At 39.3% G+C, this 25,572-nt stretch overlaps 1 protein-coding gene across 1 annotated transcript in view; it reads left to right on the top strand.

Moving 5' to 3' along the window:
* PHEX (phosphate regulating endopeptidase homolog X-linked) overlaps nt 1–21,968 on the top strand; it is a gene marked incomplete at its 5' end in the record, with an annotated part of 120,443 nt that extends 98,475 nt beyond the window's left edge. Inside the window, 5 exons of the mRNA XM_039222728.1 lie at nt 3,430–3,560; nt 9,999–10,064; nt 11,337–11,441; nt 16,150–16,226; nt 18,673–21,968. Coding sequence (XP_039078659.1) covers nt 3,430–3,560; nt 9,999–10,064; nt 11,337–11,441; nt 16,150–16,226; nt 18,673–18,775 — 482 coding nt within the window. The remainder of the gene's footprint in view (nt 1–3,429; nt 3,561–9,998; nt 10,065–11,336; nt 11,442–16,149; nt 16,227–18,672) is intronic.
* Nucleotides 21,969–25,572: the final 3,604 nt, after the last annotated feature.

Below are 25,572 nucleotides of genomic sequence, written 5' to 3'. Positions count from 1 at the left end.
GCAACTGATTTCTGTACATTGATTTTGTACCCTGCAACTTGGCTGAATTCTTGGATCAGTTCTAGTAGGCTTCTGGTGGAGTCTGTCGGGTTTTCGATGTAGAGTATCATGTCATCTGCGAAGAGTGAAAGTTTGACTTCCTCTTTGCCAATTCTGATGCCTTTGATTTCCTTTTGGTGTCTGATGGCTGATGCTAGGACTTCCAGCACTATGTTAAACAACAGTGGTGAGAGTGGACAACCCTGTCGTGTTCCTGATCTCAGGGGGAAAGCTCTCAGTTTTTCCCCGTTGCCTGATTCTTTTATACTATTTCAAGGATTATGCAATACTTAAGCTGTGTTTTTCTCTATACTGGTATATCTTCAGAATTTTTTTAGGGGCTATGCTTTCCTAATAATGCATAATATAGAATATGCTATGTATCCCATTGACATTTAAGCACAAAAGTAGAATATTCATCAACTAAAGAAATTATTGCCCCTTGAGGGTTGTCATCATTTTTAATTGGCACTCCTTTCTCCTTTTGAGTATTATTGGAAAGCCACATGAAATCTCTGAAATTTATGAATTAGTCGCAAATTACAATCATATCCACATCTGCACAGTGACTTGGAGGCAGATTCAAGGAGCTGACTGGCACAAGGCAAGATTGTATAGAAAGGACCTGTTTTTTCCATGTCTGTGGTGTCTCCACCATCCTTTCCTGGATGCTGACCCCAAGCCCAGATACTCTTTTGGTTCTCCTTCTGGACAATTCTTCCTGTGCTCCCACCAACTCTTTCTGAATCATCTAAGGTTTTTGTGCCTCTGGTCTGCCCCCTCCCTCTTAAAATGTAGCTACCTTGTGGTCCTCTCAATATCCAGAGCTACACTTTCTGTCTTTGCATGTTTGGTTTATCTAAGAAGGGTGTCTTAGCTAAGAAACATAAGCCAGGAGTGATCTCTTGGTTCTGGGGCTTTCTTCCTGGGAAATTCAGGTATAGTTCCCGCTGTGAATCTTTTGGAGGCCTTTTGAAGTCATTCTCCAAGAACATAATCTAATGATGGCAATTTCATTCTGTAATCAGTACTTAGAACAGAGAGTCACACAGTTAACTACATGCCCAGTAACTGTTTAATGATTGGTTGGATAGTGTGTGGAGGACAGTAAGTCCATGCCCTCCCAGGGGTTCGTGTTAGCGGCATCCACTCCTGCTGAAGAGCCTTGGATTATTCCAATTAACACCTTGGCTTCAAGGACTTTCTTGTATGCCCGATGAAGAATTCTTTGCATAATTAAGTTCAAACCACTAGTAATCTTGAGTATGAAGACAGTCCAGATATACTCAAACTTCTTTTGAAGGATGTAGAGAAAACGATGAGTAAGCCTGTGGCAAAAAAGCATGTATAACTGATGTTTTTCCCTTATGTTTTGGAGATTTCCATTCTTGTTCCAAGTTCTCTTTTTAGAGCAACCTTCCTTGTCAAAGCAGGACAGATGGGACTTCCATGCACACTGATGGCTGTGGAATGATTCATAATAGAGGTTTTAAGTGTCTCTCAGCTCCTAGCAACTTGGAGGAAACACGTTCCAATAGGATTGAGTCAGGGGCTGCAGTCTCACAGCGTGAATGACTCATTGGACTGTTCCTATAGATGATTTGGAATTTCACTGGTACTGGCGCTCCATCTCCTTTCATGGGCTTTCTGAATGAAGCCGTTTCATTTCATAATCCAGAGAACATTTTTATCAGAGGAAAACAAAGAATTCAAGAATGGTTTAGAATGTGCATGCCATAAGCTGATGAATCTTATTTTTAAAATGTTCTTTATTACTTAGGAAGAAAAAACTTCCTCAAACCTCTTTCTCCTTCCTCCCTTTTTACAATTAACCTGAGACACTGGAGAGAAGGTAGAAGCTGCTCCCAGGTATGGTCCCTGCTTTTGGGACTGCTTTCTCAAGGCCTCTTGAATTGAGGGAAAGAGACAATGAGGAAATTAGTTTCATTAAATACTACAAATATCTTTTTTGTTTTTATTTAAATTACAGCTAGTTAACATACAGTATAGTATTAGTTTCAGGTGTACAGTATGGGGATTTAACACTTCCGTATATCACCCTGTGCTCATCAGGATAACTGCCCTTCTTAATCCCCATCACCCATTTCACCCCTGCCCCACTTACCTCCCCTCTGGTAACCATCAGTTAGTTACCAAACTGATGGTTTGTTCTCTGTAGTTAAGAGTCTGGTGTTTGCTTCTCTCTCTCTCTCTCTCTCTCTCTCTCTCTCTCTCTCTCTCTCCTTATGATCATTAGCTTTGTTTCTTAAATTTTACATACAAGTGAAATCATGTAGTATTTGTCTTTCTCTGACTTATTTCACTTAGCATTATATTCTCTAGTTCTCTGCATGTCAATGCAAATGGCAAGATTTCATTCTTTTTTATGGCTGAGTAGTATTCGACTGTGTATATGTATATTGTACCTATATCTTTATTTCTTTATCTTTCTATCTATATCTTTAGCCATTCATCAGTCAGTGGAAAATTGAGCTGTTTCCATAACTTGGCTATTTGCTGTAAACATCAGGATGCATGTATCCCTTTGAATTAGTATTTTTGTATTCTTTGGATAAATACCTAGTAGTGCAATTGTCGGTTCATAATATAGTTCTTTTTTTTTTTTTAACTTTTTGAGCAACTTCCATACTGTTTTCCAGTGGCTGCTCCAGTTTACATCCCCACCAACCATCTAAGAGGGTTCCCCTATTTCCACATCCTCGCCGATACCTGTTGGCTCTTGTATTATTGTTTTTAGCCATTCCGACAAGTGTGAGGTGATCTCTCATTATAGTTTTGGTTTGCATTTCATTGATGAAATGTGATGTTGAGCATCTTTTCATGTGTCTTTTGGCCATCTGGATGTCTTGCTTGGGAAAATGATGCAATCCCTATCAACATACCAGCAGCATTTTTCACAGAGCTAGAACAAACAATCCTAAAACTTGTATGGAATCACAAAAGGCTCTGAATAGCCAAAGCAGTTTGGAGCAAGAAAGGCAAAGTAGGAGGCATCATAATTCCAGAGTTTCCAGGTTATGTTACAAAGTGGTAGTCATCAAAACACTATAGTATTGGCACAAAAATAGACACAAAGACCCAAAAAACACAATAGAGACCCCAGAAATAAACCCACAATTATATGGTCAATTAATCTTTGACAGAGCAGGAAAGAATATCCCCTGGGAAAAAGGCAGTGTCTTCAACAAATGGCTTTGGGAAAACTGAGCATCTGCATGCAGAAAAAAATGAAACTGGATCGCTTGCTTACACCATCCACAAAAATAAACTCAGAATGGAGTAAAGACTTAAATGTGAGACGTGAAACCATAAAAATCCTAGAAGAGAACACGGGTAGTACAAATATCTTTTAATTTTCCTTTCTGCTAGGTAGAAAATATGATAAAAATGGAAATCTGGATCCTTGGTGGTCTACTGACTCTGAAGAAAAGTTTAAAGAAAAAACGAAGTGCATGGTTAACCAATATAGCAACTATTACTGGAGGAAAGCTGGCCTAAATGTAAGTACAGCTGTGGTGAAGGAGCATCTTGTGGGTCATGTTTTCTTTTCGACATTAGCTTCCTTTAGCCTGTTGGTTCTCAATGTGTGGTTTCCAGAACAACAGCATCAGCCTCTCCTGGGAAGTTGTTAGACAATGTAGTTTATCTATACAATGGAATACTACATGGCAATGAGAAAGAATGAAATCTGGCCATGTGTAGCAACATGGATGGAACTTTAGGGTGTTATGCTGAGCTAAATAAGTCAGGCAGAGAAGGACAGATATCTTATGTTTGCACGTATAGGTGGATTAGGAGGAACTTAACGGAGGACCATGGGGGAGGAGAAGGGGAAAAATAGTGGGGGAGAGGGAGGGAGGCAAACCATGAGAGACTCTTGAATGCTGAGGACAAACTGAGGGGAAGGGGGGAGATGGGCAGGGAAGAGGGCACTTGTGGGGATGAGCACTGGGTATTATATGGAAACCAACTTGACAATAAACTATTAAAAAAAAAAACAGCTTGGTGTTTGTCCCTTTAGAACGTAGCAATTTAGCCAATTTTTCCCCTGCCTGCCACCAACCTGTGCCCAGATTTCTCCCGGAAGTTAAGAAGTAAGGCACTCGTTTCTCAATGTATTTAATAATTAGATTCTTATACATGCAGGGAAGTTTTAAAATGTTTATATAAAAATCAATTTTCTCTAAAAAATAAATAAAAAACAAAGAATCAAAAAATGGAAATTCGTAACTCTTACTCCAGACCTGTTGACCCAGAATCCTGGAGGGGGAGGTTACTGGTGGTCCAGCGGCTATCTTCTCACAAGCCCTCCGCTGATTGATTCAAGCTTGAGTTTGAGAATCACAACCTAAACATTAGTTTGTTTTCCTAGATTCAGACAAATGTAGAAAGTCTTGTTGCAAACATGAACAATAAAACTCTTATAAATCTACACTCCATGTCATTTAAAAAAAATTTCGTTCCAAACTACTACTTTGTAGTTTAATAGTTTAATTCATTGAAATCTCACTAATTTGAATTAATGACTCTGTATTGGTTAAGAGATGACATTTATAGAAGTTTAACCAAAAGAAGCGTACTTTTAAAATGCTTCTTTTCTATTAGGTATCTAAATTTCCACGAAGGCAAGAATGCGATTTTATATCTGCTGTTTGTGTGTGTCAGATTTTGCTCCTTTCCTGTCTTCATTTCTGTCTCCTTTCACTTTCCCTGTCATCAGTCTTATCTTGCCTACCTGTAATTCATCTTAATTACCATGGTACACTGTTTCCCATGGTCATGTAAGATACACATGTACACACACACCCCTTTAGTTTAGTTCATGGTTTTCAGTGGCTGCCTAGAAGTCCACAGTGTGAGTGTGTCTAACATACTCAACTAACCTCTTCTCAAGAGGTTACACTTTGTCTCCAGTTCTTTTCCCACAGCAAATGCTGCTGTAATAAACACTCTTGTTAGGTTCATATTCTTTTTGTCCATATAAGATAGATTCCGACTATCACCAGCAAGTTATAATATTTCATATTCTCACTAGTGATATACAAAAGAGCATTTCTCATTTTCTTGTCAATTTATGAGCACTGTAAAAAAATACTACAGGGGCGTCTGGGTGGCTCAGTCATTTGGGTGTCCAACTTCGGCTCAGGTCGTGATCTCACGGTTCGTGGGTTGGAGCTTCGCGTCGGGCTCTGTGCTGACAGCTAGCTTGGAGCCTCGAGCCTGCTTCAGATTCTCTATCTCCCTCTCTCTCTGACCCTCTCCTGCTCATGCTGTCTCTCTCTCTTTCAGAAATAAATAAAACATTAAAAAATAAAAGATATTACAGATGTTAAAATTTTATCATTCACATTACAGTGTTTTCCCCAAGTATAATTACTCATCCATTGGATTTTATATATGGCATCTTTTGACCTACAAAAATTAAACATTTCTATATAGCCAAAGATACATATATTTCTCTTTAAAAAATAATTTCTGTATTTCCACTCTATGTCATATATATAGTTTCCCAGCTTTTCTGGGAAGGTTTTTGTTGTTTTATTATTTTACATTTAAATCTTGATGCATGTGAAACTTATTTTTTATGGAGTTTAATATGAGTATTTACTTTTATTTTCTTCTGAAATACAAATCCATTGATCCAACATCACTAATTAAAAGACATTTTTTTTCCTCACTGAATTGAATACTTGTCAGAATGGAATCTTATATATATTAATTTTTGGATTATGTATTTTACTCTGCTGGTCTATTCCATTGGGATTCTAAGTTAAATCAGTTACTGTATGGAATTGACATTTTTATGATATAGTCTTCTTGTTCAAGAACATGGTATGTCTTTCTGGTATTTTTTTTAGGTTTTCAAACACAATTTTATAGTTTTCTTTATAATAGTTTATCTCTTGTTTTTTTTAAATGAGTTTTGAGTTTATTCATTTTTAATAGTTTATTGTCAAGTTGGTTTCCATATAACACCCAGTGATCATCCCCACAAGTGCCATTCTCCATGCCCATCACCCTCCTTCCACTCCCCCCTCACCCCCACCATCTCCTGTTTTTATTTTTTTTACTTATTTTTCCTTTTCCTTATTTTGCTGGTTTGGTCAGGTTTTTTTCATTTCTCCTCCCTATATCATTTTTTTCTATGTAGTTTTTTGTTGCATTTTCTGCCCCTGCTTTCATAATTACAAGAAATAGATTTCTCACATTGTATTGACAGTAAGAGACCAATAATGAAGAATCGTTTGTAGGGTATGGATCTACAGGAAGCCCTCACTCTAAAACACACATGCACACACTATATGCGTCTATTTCATATAGTTAAGGGTACAGCACCTAACACGAACAAGAGACCACACAGAACTGACTTGTTCCTTCTGATTCTTCAACCATATTCAGCACAAGGAACACGACTCCTTGTTCAGAAAGAGAAACCAGAGGCTATATGCTTGAATAGTTTCTCTAGCTCTTTCATCACCGTTTTGGAAAGCCATTTCTGTGTGTGTGTGTGTATGTTTTAATATCTATAACTCTGTCACGAGAAGATGTAAAATGGGTGCTTCTGTTTATCTGTATTCAATTCAGGAGTTATCACATTGTGAAAATCCATCTAGAATATATGTTACTTTAAGAAAAATGTAGGAGAGGTGTTCTAGAGTTAGATAGAGGTTCAAATCTTGATTAAACCATTTAGAAGTTTTTTGAACTTGGGAAAGTTGCTTAATGTTCCTGAGTCTCAGTGTCTTCATCTCTGAAATGGGTCACTGTTTCTGAACTCATTCATTTGTTGTAAGAATTAAATGGCTGAAATGGCTGCAATTACGTAAAGCACCACTATGATGGCTGACATGCAGTAAGTATTCAGTAAATTATAGTTACTCTTGCTAATACTTTGTCACATACTCATAGGTGCCCCATCCTAGGCAAAAACAAAGCCAAAGGCTGTGAGACTGAAAAAAATATTTAAAAAAATAGAAGAACAGTTTTTTTTTTTTTGAGGAAAGGAATGTATATTTCCTGATGATTGTTACTTTTCAATCAGCTGAAACAAATGTCATCCTCCTACTGGTCCTGAGAGGTATATATATTGTTAGCCTATTTTACATATAAGAAAATTGAGGCTCAAAGAGATTTAAAACCACAGTGGAGTCTAGATGAGAATGACTCCAAGATCCACATTCTTTTCACCATATCGTTCTGTGGTTTTCTTATTTTAAGTTAATTTTATTCCTAGCTAGTATGTTGGTGGGAGGACTATTCCACAGCATCCATTTGGGCTAAAATGTCAGATACTGAAACTGAATTGTGGGAAATGTGTACCTTTGTCACAAGGACGATAGAAAGGGGATGCTTGTCTTGGCAAAATCCACTCAACCATCAGAAAACAGCTTCAGTCTCTATCCCAGAGGAGAGGGGGCTGCTTCCTTTGTGGGTATAAAAGGCCACACTTTATTTTCTGGCTCCATTTGTGAATGCCTGAATCCATTGCGGCAAACTGGGGAGCTCCAGGGGAGTGCCACAGAAGCAGAGTGTTCACAGCTGGTGAGTCTTGAGGGGCAAACCTGGAGCCATATGGTCTACTGAGATGGTCTAGAATGAGGGGGAGGAGCCAGAGGGCTGAGGCCACTCCTCAAACCTCCATTTTTGATAAAGCTTTGAGGAGCAAAGACAAAGATTAAATAGGAGCATGAGTGAGTATAAGCAGAAGCACTGGAGTCCAGAGCAGTTGTGATTTGAGAAGGCAGCATGTTAGGAGGCAAAAACTCTGGACACAAACTTTTTGAATCCCCATGAAATGTGGGCTGTTCATTTAGTCAACTCTGTTTAGGTCAGGATCACTGGAAATAAAGTTCAGGAAGGGGTTTCTTAGGTAAGGGATTTATTTCGGAAGTAGTTTCAGGAGAGACCTACAAGAGGGTGAGGAAACCCTGTTGGTTTCAGGGGTTTAGCCTCAGCCTGATTCCTGAGAAGGTTCTGGAGCATGACTCGCACCATAGGAATTGTTCAGCCAGGGGTAAAGGGGCTAGGCAGTTCTAACTGCTCATCAGTCAGTTACTGAGAGGTGGAGTATCCCCTCCCAGGAATCTTCAGGTGTAGCAGCTCCCCTAAGCTAAGTGTAGTCTTTCTGAGCTGGTAGCAGTTGTAGGAATGAGTGCACTGTCCTGATGGAAACGGGGACCTAGTGCGACACCAGTGACATCTGCTACATGCTCTGTTCTTTCCTCGTTTGTTAAACAAGGGTGGTGGTAACAGCACTTAACTTTGTAGGACTGTTGTAAAAGAAGGAATATATGTAAAGCAGGAGTGGGAACTTTGGGGGTACTGAAGCTAGGAGAGTCCTGGGTGATTACAGAAATTAATGCTTTCTAAAGATCTGATTTTATCCATTGGTATATTGCTTGATACCTGGGTGCTTGGACTAGCTTAAAAGTAAAGAATGGGTAGGATCCATGGCTTTAAGTTTTAGAGCAGGGAATATTCATTTTCTTTTGCTATAACACATCACCACGAACTTAATGGCTTGAAACAACACAAACACTATTTTACAGTCCTCACTGTCCCACTCAGGCCTCAGTGAGCTGAAATCAGTGGGTAAGCAGAGCTGCTTTCCTTTCTAGCTGCTCTAGGGGAGAGTCTCTTTCCTCAGCGTTTCTTGCTCTTAGTGGCTGGCCCTATTCCTTGGCTCATGGCACCTTCTTTCTTCAAAGCCAGCAGTAGCTGGTCACATCTCACATTGCATCACTCTGACCTGCTCTCCTCCCTTTTCCTCTCTCTGTATGGACTCTTGTAGTTACATTGGACCCACCTGGATAATGCAGGTTAATGTCTCCAGATCCTTTACTTAATCATGTTTTACAATTTCCTTTTGCCACAAAAGATAACATTTTCACAGGCTCCAGGAATTTAGGATCATAGATGACGTTTTTGGTAGGGGAGCGGGACATTATTCTGCTTCTTAGGCAGGAATTGAAAGATTTGGTCTGTAAAGGGCCAGGTAGTAAGTGATTTAGGTTTCGTGGGCCATAGGTCTCTTTTGCAACTACTCCATTTGGCCACTGTAGCAAGAGAACTGCCCCAGACAGTATTTACACAAATGCGCATGGCTGTGTTCCAATAAAACTTGAATGAAGGACACCGAATTTGAATTTCATCTAATTTTTACCTGTCACAAAATATTCCCCTTCTTTGGATCCCCCCGCCACCGCACAATGAGAAATGTAAAATCCAGTTTTACCTCAAAGCCTATATAACAGTGAGCAGCAGGTTAGATTCTGGCTTGTGGGATGTATTGGCTTGGAATGTTTTTTATCCTAGCCTATTTAGGGATTTAAGAAACAATCTTCAAATGTTTGGAGGAATTTCTTCCCCATGCTTGGCTGCTTATCATACATATTGCAAACCTTGACCTTGTGGACTGTGCTACTTCTGTTTGATTTTTTTTTGTCCCCCGTGAGAACTACCCTCCTTTTAATTTTTCGTGGAAGTTGCTGAAAGGAAAATGGTGATGGTTGGTCTTGAAGTTTTGTTCCTTTGTGGATGGTAAATTTTTGGAAACAGAAGCATACTGAAAAGAATACTCAAATTATATGCATTAATCAGAGAAAGTCATCTGTGTATTGACATTTCAACTTTTCCTCCATTAAACCAGAGTCAGTCAGAGTATTGTTAACTTTTTACTGGAGCTGGCTAAATTGGTGAGAATACAGAGGTGGGTGAGAAAGAAATGCGTAGCATAATAAATAGAAATTAGTATATTCAGGAGCACCTTGCTGGAGTTCGTTTGCCATCTCACAATATATTATGACTACCCTGTGATTTACTGAATGTACTTTTTCCTGGAAAATATGGCACTTTTTCTTGCTATCGTACTTATGCCTCCTGCTGAATGATAGTTGGCTGTGAAACACTCTTTTTCACTTTCTTTTTCTTTTTGTTAGGTGAAGGGGAAGAGGACCCTGGGAGAAAATATTGCTGATAATGGAGGTCTGCGGGAAGCTTTTAGGGTATGCACTGCAACATATTTGCTGTGATTTTTTAAATTAAACTATGGAACGCCATGTGGGTGCACTTCAATTTACACTACAGAAATATTCTTGAGGAGTTAGATTTCTGTAATTTCTGTGAATTTCTGCAAATAGAATTATATTTCCGCATTGACTCTGTCATACTCTCTTTTATGAATAGAGCTGCATTCCTTTTTTTCTTTCTTTACGGGGTATAGAGTCACCCTAAAGAATATTATTTGTTGTTAAGAATCATGTATTTAAAGGATAGTTTTCAGTAGTTGCATTCACAATAATATCAAACCATGCTCCAGAAATCTCCTCAGGGCTACGTTCATATGAGTTTTCCTTGAGTACACTGTCTCCATAGCCCAGCTGTCTTGCAATTTTCTCTTAAAATACCACACTTCTAAATGATGGCCAGAGGCTAGTGGTTCTCATATAGTGGGCCAGGTAAGAGTCCATCATCATGTTTTCATCATCCACTGGTCTTTGCTTAAACAATAAATGTTAAGGATGATGTGGAAAGATTTTCATAAAGGTAAATGCATTTAGTGTAAACACCAGGCTGTTATTCCTAAGTTACATCCTTCCTGTATTTTATTTTTTATTTATTTATTTATTTTTTAAAATATATTTTTAAGTTTATTTCTAGGAGAGAGAGAGAGACAGCGTGAGCAGGGGAGGGTCAGAGAAAGAGGGAGACACAGACTCTGAAATAGGCTCCAGGCTCTGAGCTGGCAGTCAGCACAGAGCCTGACGCGGGGCTCAAACCCACGAACCGCGAGATCATGACCCAAGCGAAAGTCGGACGCTTAACCGACTAAGCCACCCAGGCGCCCCACATCCTTCCTGTATTTTAATTAAAATATATTTTACAAAGTGATGGTGATTGCAGGTGATGGTTTTCCCTTTTACTTGGAAAAATAAAAATTTTGCCCCAATATGTGGACCCCAGGATTCATTTCCAAAGTCCTTGCCATTGTGTTAGAGAGAGACTAGCTTTTTGTGGGGGAGGAGTTAATTTAACTTGTGAATGCTTTGGCCCAGCTTCTCTGTATCTGTTGAGTACCAGACCTTTTTCCAGGTGAACCTGCTTCACTGTTAAGCAGTACAACACTGATTTGCATTTCCAGAGGTTGGTTTCTTTAAAGGAAAACTTTACAGGATGCATTTTGCACATGGTGGACAATATATTGAATATCTCTGCATTGTATGAAAAAGAGAAGAGCCGCCAGTGCAGAGAATTGTCTATTCTGCTTCTCACTCCAGGCTTACCGGAAATGGATAAATGATAAGAGGCAGGGAGTTGAGGAGCCTCTCCTACCAGGCATCACATTCACCAACAATCAGCTCTTCTTCCTGAGTTACGCTCATGTGAGTAGGCCAAGGAGGGGGCATCAAAGATGAAACGTGGGACTTTGGCTTGCCCCCATGGTGAAAGGTTTGGAACGAAAGTTTAGTGGCATACCTTTGATCTGAGCTGAAATTTTATCTTGCTGTTTATTTCCGGGACCAATTTCATCTTCTTAGTGTTCTTGGAGACATAATTAATCAACTGATTGAGTCAGGGTTTTTTGGTATTGTTTATCAAGTGGGTTACCAGCCCTGTGGTAACCACTTGACATTTCTTTAATATATCCTGACTTCTTTAAGTATGCACTACTCCTTCCAACCATTTCTACTGATTTGTTCTTTGGCTTTCCTGGCCCTGTCCTCTACTCCATTTCTCCTGTTCCTTTGCCTCAGTGGCTGGCTGTATCCCAGCACACTCATCCTGCAGGGGACCCTCAAGGCTGTGTTTCTCACAGTCAGAGAGTACGTGAAGGCTGCTAGATCTGAAAACAACAACAGAAACTTAGGTCACACACGTGTAGACCTCATTTTCAAAGAAACCAGGGATGGGTTGATGAAAGTTCTGATGCATGGCTTCACAGTGGGCAAATGTGTAACCGTATGCTCAAAACTAGACCAAAGTTGTTATCAGCACAACCTTCTTAGACTTCAGTCTTTGCATTGGCTCCTCAGTAAGCTGATTCATTCACACAGCTGCTTTGATTTTTCCTTCTATGGCTTTCCTTCCTTTTTAATTTCTCAGCTTCTTTGGCTGAGTCTGGCTAAAGGATTCTCACCTTTCTGGGATCTTTTATTTCTTTTTTTTTTTTTAATGTTAATTTATTTTTGAGAGAGAGCAGGGGGAAGGGGCAGAGAGAGAGGGAGACAGAGGATCCAAAGCAGGCTCTGCCCTCAGAGCAACGGAACCAATGCGGGGCTCTAACTTAACGGACTGTGAGATCATGACCTGAGCCAAAGTAAGATGCTCAACTGAGCCACCCAGGCACCCCACGGGATCTTTTATTTCTTAAGACTGACATGACAACACTAAATAAACGGTCATTTATCAACATGGCATTGGCAAAACTGGAGTCACCAAAGTGACTTTCCTTTTTAATTTTCCCATTGCTATCAATATACTTCCCAGTCTCTGGGTCTTCCTGGTTAGAAAATGTAGATTCTTTGGTCTTCCTTGATTTGTCTATCCTCATTTTTATGACATGGGTCCCCAAAGGTAGTTGTTTCATCGTTTTAACTCCTCTTCACATTGAGCCTCTCATTCCCCCATTAGCCTGTCTCATCATCTGTAGAATAAGCTTTGATCTCTTCTACTCTGAATTATCCCAACAGCCTTATGGCACGCTTTTCCAACTTTGGAGTATTTCCACCGCTGTCTATCTTACATGACCCTGGAATAGTACTTTGATTTCATTACTGACCTGTTGAAGGAACTGCAGTGGCTCTCAAGTGCCTACCACATCAAGGCCAAACATACGCAACTCGCTTTCATAGTTCTGTTCAGTCTTATTCAACTGTGCCCAAGCAGTTCTGAGTTTGTGCAGCTCTCCCAGACTGTCCTTAGCCAGACAGGTGTCCTTGCTTCCTCCCCACAGTGTTATGCCTATTACTGTCTTAGTGGCTTTGCTTTTGACTTTCCTTCTATGATGTGACCCTCTTCCTACTCCTCCCTCTCAGATTATTCAGACTCATCTTTGTCTTTCAGGATCCATGTCAAGTTCTACTTCCTCCACATTTTCCACATACTTCCCTAGAGCTCCAGTACTCATTCACTCTCTCTCTCTCTCTCTCTCTCTCTTTTTTACATCTCCAACTCCTTTATATTCCATTCATTACTCTGCAGTTGGGTATTCAATTGTTCTCAAACTGTTGAAGACTTTTAGTTTTATCTTCATAGCTAATCTTCTGGATCCTTATATTTCTTATATGTATCTCCATAGCACCCAGCAGAGATGCTGGGTATATCGAAGATGCTTGACATTTTTATATGAATTGTTTATAAAGGGTAAGACTAAGTAACAGTTTCATTAAAGAGACTTTTTTGGGGTCAGTGCTGAGTCAGATACCTCAAATAAGCACATGCAGTATAGTTAGAAATTTCTAGAACAGGGGTTGGCAAACCAGCACCCATTGGCCAATTGTGGCCTGCTGTCCATTTTTGTAAAAACTGTTTTATTGGAAAACAGCCATGCTCTTTCCTTCATGTGTTGTGGGTGGCTGGTTTTGTGGTACTGTGGCTGAATTGAGTAGTTGAAGCAGAGACCTTATGGTCTGCAAGGACTAAAATATTTAATGTCTGCCCTTTTACAGAAAAAGTTTGCTGACCCTTGGTCTAGAGGACAAAGTACAATGTCCATTCATTCTTACTTTGGTTCTTACTTACTGAAAGTCCATCTTAGTTACATCCTAGTCCACAATATCTTTTTGGATGTAAGGTAAACTAACCAGTAGCCATATTACCTTCATAATTTTGAAATGTCTTCAAATAAAATTCCAAAGCATATCGGATTTATTTTAAACTAAAGAGATTTAGGAAAAAATGGAAAGCTATTTTATGATACTAATGAGAAATTATCTTGGAGGTATTCCTACTGACAGAAGGAGGAGATTTTCAGCCTTTGCACAATGGAATAAGTGTGCTTAGAGGGAGTAAAGTTATTTTTCCTCCTAAGAAGATACTTGGAAAACAGTAACAACTATAATGTATTTTCAGAAGCATCTTAAATGATTTATGAAGCAAAGACAATACTGTAACAATGCTATATAATAATGTAAGAATATAAGAAAAAACAGCACAAGAAGAAATGAGGTAATAGCAAATGCCAGAAACTACTTCATCCCAGCTAGCTTCTGAGGAAATTAAGGAATCACATTACAAAAGCATCTTCACAGTCACATTCAGATGGTTTATCTTCATCAAAAGCAATAGCATTGTATCACCTTTCCTGCTTCCTGTATCCTTGTACTTACTTTAACCTGTTAATTCTTTCCTCAGACAGTTTCCTTATCTTTCTACTTTTTTCCATTCCATTTCTATTTACTTAGGGGCCACTCACTGGGAACCTTCCTGAGGCCCAAAAATACTCTTGGAACTAGTCTCTTAATTTCCTCCTCCTGCTTTGCACCCCTGGCAGATAATTCTTTTACAAATATGATTTTGTTATTTTCTTCTGCAAAAACAGTGTTTGAATACAGTTTAAACCCTTTAACCTGCTCAGGCCTTCAGAAATTTAGCACCCTCCTCTCTCCCCGCTGGCCTCCCACTGCTGCCCATTAACCCCCACATGGTCCAGCCATGCTCAATGTCTTGCTTTTTCTTTTCTCAAATAGGTCTTTGCTACCATTTTCTCCTGCACTTGGAATTCCCCCCATCATTTCATGTCTCCTAGTTCTTTTTATACTTCAAGAAAATATCATGTTTCCAGACAAACTTCAAGTCAGGATTAAGTAGGTTATGGTGCAGGAACAAACACTACAAAGACACTTCCTTTTGTGTTCCTGTTCCATGTCCAGCATGAGTTGAAAGTGAGGCTCCGCTCCTAGTTATCACTCAAGAACCCGGGTTTTGGAATCTTTATCTCAACACGTGCTCATATGCTCACCATCAGAGTAGGAAAGAGAGATGGGGAAATGTCCAGTGGATCTTAATGGAGCATCTTAAATTATTCTTAAGATTCCTAAAAACTTCTGCTAGGTTTTTAAAACTTCCACAAAGATGTGACATCTGTCACCTCTGCTTTCATGTGATTGGTCAGAGCAAGTCACATTAGCTTTGCCTAACTTCAGAGTCCAGGGAGAAGTCTCTTCCTGTCTGAGGCCTTGACTAGGGGTAAGGCAAGCAAAGCACTTAGGTGCAAAATACTAACTATTCATGACCATACTCAATAAGGGATGAATGATTCATTTTTTTCCTGTTGGAATGAGTATGGTGGAATTTGATAAGGGCTTTTCCAAGCATTATATTTTTTTAATTAATACATTGGTTGATTTCTAGACTTATACACTATTCTCTTAAGAAACTTGTCTACAGGGCCGCCTGGGTGGCTTAGTCGGTTAAGCGTCCGACTTTCACTTGGGTCATGATCTTGCGGTTTGTGGGTTTGAGCCCCGCGTCAGGCTCTGTGCTGACTGCCAGCTCAGAGCCTGGAGCCTGTTTCAGTCTGTGACTCCCTCTCTCTCTGACCCTCCCCTGCTCACACTGTCTCTCTCTCTCTCTCTGTCTCCTAGAAATAAATAAAACATTAAAAAAAAAAAAAAGAAATTTGTCTACAGGGGTGCCTGGGTGGCTCAGTCGGTTGAGTGTCCTACTCTTGATCTCGGCTCAGGTCATGATCTCGTGGTTTGAGAGTTCGAGCCCTGCATCAAACTCACTGCTATCAGCATGGAGCCTACTTCAGACCGTCTGTTCCCCTCTTTCTCTTTCCCACCCCTGCTTGTGCTCTCTGTCTCTGTCTCTCTCAAAAAAAAAAAATTAAAGAAATTTGTCTAGAAACCTCCTAATTTACTCAAGTTGTGTAGTTTTGTGCAATAATAAAACCTTCTACTCTGGGGATTAGAGTAATGCATGCTACTCCTGATGAAGGTTTTATCTGATCTACTAAAACTGTTTGTCATCCCCTGATAACGTCCCCGAGTCTAAAATTACCTTTCAGTATAATTTGGAGCAGTTACGGCAGTAGAAAATGTGTAATTGGAATGGATACATAATTATTGGGATTCTTTTCTCTTTTAGGTGAGGTGCAATTCCTATAGACCAGAAGCTGCCCGAGAACAAGTCCAAATTGGTGCTCACAGTCCCCCTCAGTTTAGGTAAATGGGCAAATCGGTGATCCTAATTTGTAACTGTGCATCTCCCACTGCCTCCCCGACTCAGCCATCCCAGTGCTGTACCACATAGGAGATCTGAACAAAAGCCTGTATTGTGAACAGCGATATCTCCATTTTGCAGACAGGAACATCTGGCCAAATAGAAACTGAGCATCTTTTCTTTCATTAATAGGAAGCTAGTTTAGTAGGCATTTACACACACCTCTAGTCTAGTGCTTTACTGAGATCCATGAGATAGTACAAGACTCCAAAGATAACTTAGAATCCAATTCATAGCTTTAGTATTAATTCCCGTTTATTATCTTCCAGTGTTTGAAAGGTACCGCCTACTTTTTTTGTCTGGGCCACAAATGTCTCTTTCCTTAGACAAGGATGAGAGCTTATGTGCTGTGCCTTAAAACACGTAGAGTTCTGGTTTGTTTTGTGTTCTAGGATATCCTGTTTAATGTCTTTTGCTCTTTCATGCAGTCAACCGGCAGACATGAATGGATACCCACTTTCTGAATAGCTCTGAACACAAAGGAGGATGCATGGTGATATTTAGCTATTAGAATTCATATCTAAAGTTGAAGCTCTACATTTTGGCTTTTAGTTTGAATCATTTTTTGAAACACTTACTTCACGTGAAGGGAAGAGGATTATGAATTACAATCTTTTTTAATTGTCAGAATTTACAAATAATAAATAAAATTAAGGTTAGTATACTTACGCTGTGCTAGATTTCTAACATAGTTTGAGGGAGATTTTCTGTAGTTAGGCTCACAGAATTATAATAGAGAATACAAGAAACCATAATAATTTTTATTGAGTCTTTGCTTAGAACATGTTATACATCTGGATGTCTTTGTTTCATGTTTAAGTGAATCTATCAGCACAGTGCAGGAAAATCACCAAAAATTTCTCCTGTATCTAAAAATCTTATATGTAAAAGTTTGCTTTAGAAATGTTTCAGAAATTGACTATAAATTACCCAATAGCATAAAAAAAATCTAATCACTGTGTTAGAAATTTCTCCCCACTGGGCTAAACTGTCAAAAATGCAGACACACTCTAATGTGCTTAAATATGCTCCCACTGGAGAGTGGTACAGAGGAAGCCACACAGTAGATTAATTACTTAGCAGATAAGATTGTAGAAACTAATTTCCTTTTACTAATTGGTTGCCCATAATGTTGGATTTTAGCTGATAATTTGAAGAGTATACTTACTAATTATCAGCTAAATTCCCTTTTTAACATTTGCCCAGGGTGAATCACACTATGAAATATGCATCCCTACCCATACATCCCAGCTAAAACAAGAAGTTTGGATACAGGCCAATATATTCATTCAAATGCCCATAGGTAACAAAGTCATTAGGGAAGAAATACTCAGGAACTGAGAATGCTGAGTCTCTAGTCAACTCTTTGAACATGCAGTTGAGTAAGAAATAGTTGAGGGGGCAGTTTTTGCTGGCTTGTTAGAGATGTCTGCAGTAACTATAGATTTTGAGTACAGCAGAAATCACACAGTGGAAATACCACTGCTGTAAGGCAGTTCCAATCAAAGCGCTGAGTAGGAATCCACAGTCTTTACTGCAGTCAGAAAACTTGCAAGAACACCAGATTTTGGGAGTAACTCCAGTAAGACATTACTCGTCAGTAACAGGTAGATACTGTTCATTAGCCTGTTACATCGACCAGATTTTAGGTAAATATGAACCTTCAAACATAATAGGAATTAAGGAAAGTGTTGTAGATTGAAGTCATTAAAGATAGTTTAAAGATAGTAACAACATGGATGAATCTTACAGACATAATATTGAGTGAAAGAAGTCAGGAACAGAAGAGTGCATATTGTGTGATTCCATTCATATGAAGGTCAAAAACAAGCAAAATGAATCTTTGGTGATAGAGGTCAGACTAGTCGTTATCCTTGGAGGTTCTACTTGTAGGGCACACAGTGGAGCCTTCTAGGTGCTGGAAATACTCAGAGTGGTACTAACATGGGTATATATACATGAACAAAATTGATGAGCTTTACATTTTACTTTATATCAGTTATACCTTCCATAAAAAGTTAAAAAAATGGAAAAGCTAAATATTTCTGGTAAATCCTACAATTTCTAGGAGTCTGTAAATTTATAGGGCTATACAGTTGTATGGATATACAATTTATAGGAATTGTAAACCCTACAGTTTATAGAAATATGAGGGTATTGGGAAGATTAATAAGAGCATGTGCCTGGCATTCAGGACGTGCTGGTCCTAGTCTCAGCTCTGTTAATTTCTTTGGAAATTTACTTCTCCATTTGGGACTTCATTCATCTCTCCCATAAACAGATGAAATGAAGTCATCATCGCTGAGAGCACTGTGCTGCTACAGTTTTATCCAGAACCTACTGATAAAGAAGAATTAAATAACATGGACTGTAACATATCTTTTCCAGGGTCAATGGTGCACTTAGCAACTTTGAAGAGTTCCAGAAAGCCTTTAACTGTCCATCCAATTCCACGATGAACAGGGGCCTGGACTCCTGCCGACTCTGGTAGCTGGACCGCTGGTGTATGCCGTCCTGGGAGTTAGCTGTACAGTAGCGCAAGAGGCCACACAGAGCACTCATCGCCACCGCTTTCGGCCTCGGTTCCTCCGAGGACTCCTATTCTTAATGCATCTTCATTATTTGGGTGTTGCTTGGATGTGAACAGTATCTATTCAAATTGTAGGGCTTAACAAAAGGGAATTTAAGAAGTGAACCAAATATGTTTCTTTAGAAAACCAAACCCTCAAAAATAAATCCCTAGGCTACTTTGGTTAAAGTATTATCTGCTGAAATGTTGCTATTGTCCATTTTAGTGTAAACAGCTAAGTGGTACATACCATTTTAATCCACAGCTTTGCAGAGGGCCTAAGTAGAATGTATCCAGAAAAAAAAAATCAGTCTATGAAATATGTAACCCTCCATGATGAGGACATGTTCCTGGATACCTGGTAGGTCTTACTTGCTCTGTAGAATGCAGTACTAGATTTTATGTATCGTTATTCACAGTGTTTATTAACTCTCTGGTAGCTAGGTTAGAAATATATATTGGAGCTTCATTTTACAGTTTTTGATGCAATTTTTGCCTTCAGCTTTGAAGTCTTTTGGGATGCAAATGCCTCTCATAGCTTCTGTCTGACGTAGCTGATAGCTCTGTTCAAGTCGGCATGAACAGAGCTGGCTGAAAGGCTACTTGAGAAAGGATTTCAGTTTCCCAAATAGAAAAAAGAAAAAAGAAAAAAGGATGTGTCTTGAAGGCCCAGAAGAAGTCAAAACTCCCAGTCACTAGGCGACGAAATCTCCAACATTGGATCTATTCTGCCCAAACCTCAGTGACTATGCCTGTCTGCTGGGTACTTCTTTAGTCCAATTCCTCTTTGTCTTGTTTCCCTCACAGATGTGCATTCTTTTGTTTTTGAAATGAACAGGCACTGAGAAATGATTTTCTCATTCTCCATTAAGAATGTGTGGCTTCCATTCCCCCTTTAGCTCAGGGGACCAGATACCACTTCTGTTTTGGCTCAGTTACGTTACCTCTCTTTGAAAAACGTGTTTTGAAAAATTTCTTGATTGAAGACATTTTAAACTCTATTGTTTGAATTAAAACTTCCTTGCATAATCCAAAGGAACATAATTTTTACTGTCCAAGTCTTCTAAAGAGTCTGTAAGGAAGATCAGCCCTGGGTTTTTGAGTCTCAGAACTTTATCCTTTCAGGTGAATGCCTCCATGTCTTATTAGTGTGTGTAGGGAGAGATTGTAATGGCCTTACAGTGGCTACTTGGCATTTCCAGTTTCTTAAAATAGCCATCCTCCCTTAACTTTATTCATTGTGTACGTGGTTTGGGGTTAAGTGAGCCAATAGGAAAAATCTCAGAAGCAAAATGACAAATTCAGACTAACCATTGGAGGCCATTTTGCATCCCTGTGATTTGTTTTCCATTTCTTTGTTTGTTTAATGTAAGTGTGTGCCATGTCCTTTTGTAACCATGGGAACTTCCCAAGGGAGAAAAATGCAGGGTCCCCACCATAAGGAAAACAATTAAACTGTGTTAGTCAAAACATAGTGATTTTCCCCTTGAATTGCTCCTCTCTAAATGAATAAACTTTGGAAGGGCAGCTACCTTTTCCTCCTCTTAACCAAGGCTTAATGTGACTTTAGCATGACTTATTTTTAAAAACAAGTGCTATTACGTTAGGAGTGCTGGAAGTGTACATGCCTTTTCTCTGGAGGAGCCATTCTGATTTGCTTTAGGCATACAAGATACTCCTTGTTTTATCCCACAACTTGGACATTTAGAATCCGCCAAAGTCTGTTATGCACATATGAATACTGTTTTCCTTCTAGATTTCTCTTTTAAACTCCCAATAAACACATTCCTGTAGGTCAGAGAAAGTAGAATTACGACTTTGGAAGTGGGAATCATGCAGTCACTTGTCAGTTGAGGAAACCTGGTTGCTAAATGATGTGGCTGCTTTGTCCTGATTAAATTTACTTGATGTAACTCATTTCTACTGAAAGTTGTAGATACGATGGCCGTTATTAAAACAAGAGCTGCGATACCAAATCATCACTACAAGCTACAATGGTTTTCTGGTAGGATTGGATTTCCAAATACACACTCATGTTTCAATTTTCGATTATACTCTTGTTGCTTCTCTTCAATACAGATTGCTGAAGGAAGCAGACACTGATTAAGTGCTAGAGGGAAGAAGGGAAAACGCAACTGGAAGGAAAGGTAAAAAAGTAGGGAGAAGCTGGCCCCAGAATGCAATTCAGAAGAGAAGACAGGATTTGGGCAATCCTTGTTAAGCATATCCATTGGAGTCGAGCCATCGAGTCTTACAAAAATAATTATGGTAAATTAAAAGGAAATGAGATATTGGATCACAGACAAGACTACCACAGCAGACTTCTCTGATGCACATACCACATGTTCTACCAGTGAACTCTTGTCTGCATGTTGGAAGGAGTTAGGTTTTTTGGGAAATTCTCCCGGATTAGTCAAGGATTTTATGTATATAAAGTGGTATTATTTGAGCTTATCAACATTGCCTAAAGTTTGTTGAGCCTTCCACCAACCACACAGCATTGGCCTCCTATTTCCATTTTTTCCTTTTATGAGACAGACTTGGACATGACTAATGCGAGCTTGGATTCGTAAATTATCCTGAAGTTTATTCAGTTCCTTTCCTCAATGGAGCTTAAAGCATGGCACATAAATTTTATCTTATTTAGCCCTGGAGCATTGCTAAGAAGCAACAAGGAATGATGGCTTGCCGCACAGGTTATGCTCGTGCCAGAGAAGTGGAGAGAGGTTTGAAATTGCTTGTCAAGTGTCCCAGAATCAGGAAAAGCAGAGTCTTTGTCCTTTGGGCCACTGATCTCTGCATTAACCTTCATCCTTTAGATGACCCCATTTCTAAATACATTTATTCTCTCAGTATTTCCTCAGTCACTTAGCATTTAATGGGGCTTCTTCCTTGATATTTCTAACATAATGTTTCAATTGCATATTAAGTTAATGAAGAATACATGATTGTTTCATGCAGCAGCATTTTCCTCGCCAGTGGCAGTGCCCCCACTGGTTTGAAGAAAGGTGTTCTTGGATTATGCATTTTATGTCTAAATGGTCATTGTATTTTCTTCCCTGACTTGTGAAACAATGAGAGCAATCATTTTAAGGACAATAAAAAGTTGAAGATTTTCTGTCTCCTCTATTTTTTTAAAAAAATACTTATAATCTGTTGTATCTGTTAACATACTCAGTTGTGTTTTAGACAATACTGTTTGCCCAAAAAGTACACAAAGCACTCTAGTAGACTAGGTTTCTTGGTTTAGGAAACTGGGATTTGAATGCAGTAACCTTGTAGATAGGGATTTACGAGGTGGTAATTGTATTTTCTTCTAGAATATAAGTCCGCAGATGTGGTTTATTGCTTATGCAATAATATTTCCATTGAGGAAAGGAGAGGCTTCTGAGGGAGTGATCAACCATAATAGGGCTGGTCTTGCAAAGGTGACAATGAACATTACAGTTGCCGTCAGACCAAAGAGTCCATAAGTGCCATCACCTGTCTTTAACAGTCTAGTCAGTTTGCAGTCACGCATTCAGCACACCATAACTGAACACAGGTTTTGTTTAGATCATGCAACTAGCCCTATTTAGGTAGGTGATATTGCTATCCCTGGGCCTCACTGAACAGCCTGGTGTTACATGGGAGACATATATGGAAACTGTTAGAATCCCCCTGCTTTGTGGCAAGGTAGTGATATTCAGGGACATTAGGTTATGGTTTGGGGCACAGAGAAGGAATTGCTCAACTCCTCTGGTGGACACTGTCGGTGCTCTCTCTGCCCAAATCCCTGCAAATCCCTTTTCCTGGCACCCTAACCTCACCATCCATCTGCTTTTCTGTTTGCGTGGCTGTAGCTCTCTGCTATAGCTGACCTCATGCTACTGGAGCCTCTTTGCCCTGTGCCTACCAGAGAACTGGCAATGACTAGGACTTTATATCCCCTGCTGACCTTTGGACAGTGCAGGTCTATCTGCTTTGCCTCAGTCGAGACAAATCCAGAGGCAGACCATAGAATTCAGACTGATGTCTCTGTGGAGGCATATATGAGGTTAGGCTGGCAGGGCAAGTAGAGCCCTCTGTTGATAATATTAATCATCTTTCTGGCACCAATATGTTCTAAGATAAGTACTGATTTGTAGTAAGTGTGCCAGAGGGACTATGTACAGGAGATAGCAGACAGGATACAGAGCTGGTGGGTAATAAGTGGCTAAGTGTGGCCTGTTAGTGCCCCTCTTAGAGACACTGTTTAAAATAGAGTCTGAACTAATCCTCCAAATAAGAATTATTGTGTATAGGGTAGTGGCGGAAGGAATGATGCATAGAAGTGACAGTTATGAGTGATCTCTGGAGCATGGAAAGGAAGGAGAGGCTTTGGAGGAATGGAGAACCAAAGAGTCTAGAATTTCTTGTGCGATCGCCTATATGATAGATTTTATAAGTTCCCTAAGATTTATTGACTGTAATTCATTTGTTAGATATATAAGTGGACCTGATCCAAACTTGAAGGGGGCAGATGTTTCCAGTTAGGGTTAAGGTATTTGCATGTCCCTCAAGTTCAGTTCTGTTTCTCATTAAATCACACTTGGTGTTGAAACAGATTATCTTAATGACTTAACCCAATTTAAGTTGATTTCTTGTTTTTGTTGCATACAGAATAGGTGTTAATGGTCAGTGAACATCTCTTTTCCCATCGGTGATTTAGGGACCACGTTCCTTCCATGTTGCGACTCAGCCATTTTCAACATGATTGAAGGCATGTTCATCTTACAAGAAGCTGGTGGAGAAGAGGCCAAGGAAGATATTGACTGGAAGGTTTGGTCTGGTTCAGGAATTATCTGTGTCACTTTTTCTCATATTCCATTGGCTAGAGCTCATTCATGTGGCAAACCTAACTATGGGGGAGGCTGGGATAGATGGTCAAGCTGTGTGCCTAGAAAGAAGAGGAAACAGGTTTGGCTATCAGCTGGCAATCCTAGCCACACCTTCTAAAGTGAAATAAAGTTCAGTAACTTTGAGGTCTTCTGAATTTGGGAAATTGCTTTTGGGTACAGCACAATGACAATTTTAAAATGCCATTGGTAGCCTGCAGTTTATTCTGTAAGAGTCTTTTTAATTAACAGCTTAATTGGATAATTTAATCCCCTTTAGAATTGGAGATATGAAAATGAAAAGGAGATACTCCCTGTGATCTGACAATACCAGGCTTTAATAAACACACCAAAGTGAGCCCGGAAATGAGCACCACAAGAGCATTACCATAATTTGTGATCAGTGAAAGAGAACCTGATATATAATTTTAATGATTTCTAAATGGTTTAGATACATGTTTCATTTGAATGTGTATTTTGTTTTGTTAATTGCCTCAATTAGGAAGATAACTGAATATAAGATTCTTTGGCTATGCCATACACATACAATATGTTCTAAGCTTTTAAAATATATCTCACTGAGACAGTGAATAAAATATCCTATGAAATATTGTGCTATATATTTTAGTATTTTTAGAGAATTGATATGAAAACTGTTTTTACTTCTCCATTATGAGATGAGAAATTACTCATCATATTCTTGTTTTATGTCTTCTCCACTTGAAAGATAAATTGAGGCTCAGAGTCCAAGAAACAAAGACGAGTGTCCCCCATATAAGCCAGAGAAGTACTGTTTGAATTAATTCTGACTTGAGACTCCATTTTATGGGGGAAGAACTAAGTGATTAAGTTAAAATCCCCAATGTGAAAGCTACCTAAAATATTGAGTGTCATTTATGCTGGCAGTTGGGCTGAAATGTCTGCAGATATTCTAGGCAAGAACACACGTATGGTTTACCATTTAGGTGTATGCTCTGTCAATTTCCCAGCTGATTTAGAAGTCAGTGGATCAGTATCTTGGTTACCGTCACACAGCCCTCCTACCCCTTTGACATTGATGAATGAAAAAGAAAAAGCCCAGAGCAAATTTATTTTTAAATTGATCATATTGTTTTTAGTATTTATTTATTTTTGAGAGAGACAGACAGAATGTGAGTGGAGGAGGGGCCAAGAGAGAGGGAGATCCAGAATCCAAAGCAGGCTCCAGGCTCTGAGCTGTCAACATAGAGCCTGACACGGGGCTTGAACCCATAAACCATGAGATCATGACCTGAGCCGAAGTCAGGTGCATAACCACCTGAGCCACCCAGGCACCCCTTAAATTGGCCAGATTTTCAATTGCCATTTATAAATTTTTTTTTTTTTTTTTTTTTTTTTTTTTTTTTTTTTTTTTTTATCATGATGAAAATGGCTTCTATTGCTTGAGATTCACCATGTCCTAGGCGTTCTGCTAGGGTCTGAGGTGCATTACAACCAATCCTCACAACAATCTTGCAAAGACATGTTGCTGTTTCTACTTCACGGGTGAGGAATACTTGCATGACTCACCAAGACTGCATTAGTCATTAGAGAAGCCAGGAATAAAGTCATTTTGGTCTAATGCTCTCCTGGGCATATAGAACAGTGTTCACAAACCTCATTTTGACTTGTGATTTACTGAAGAATTCAGATTATGTTCCAGAGTCATCTGTTAGGAAATAACGTGAAGAGTCACTTTACAGGTGTCTGTACTTGATGGTAGTTCCATCTGGAGTCCTCCAGAAAGCTCTCTACAACCCGCTCTTTACTGATAATGCTAGCTACCATTCCCTGAGTATGTACTATGTGCCAGGCATGCGCTAAATACTTTCTTTTCATTTTCCT

Source organism: Hyaena hyaena, unplaced genomic scaffold, assembly GCF_003009895.1.
Source record: "Hyaena hyaena isolate Hyena2069 unplaced genomic scaffold, ASM300989v1 scaffold_1182, whole genome shotgun sequence".
Lineage (NCBI taxonomy): Eukaryota > Metazoa > Chordata > Mammalia > Carnivora > Hyaenidae > Hyaena > Hyaena hyaena.
Note: the sequence above shows the minus strand (reverse complement) of the source record. Positions and strands in the feature narration are given on the sequence as shown.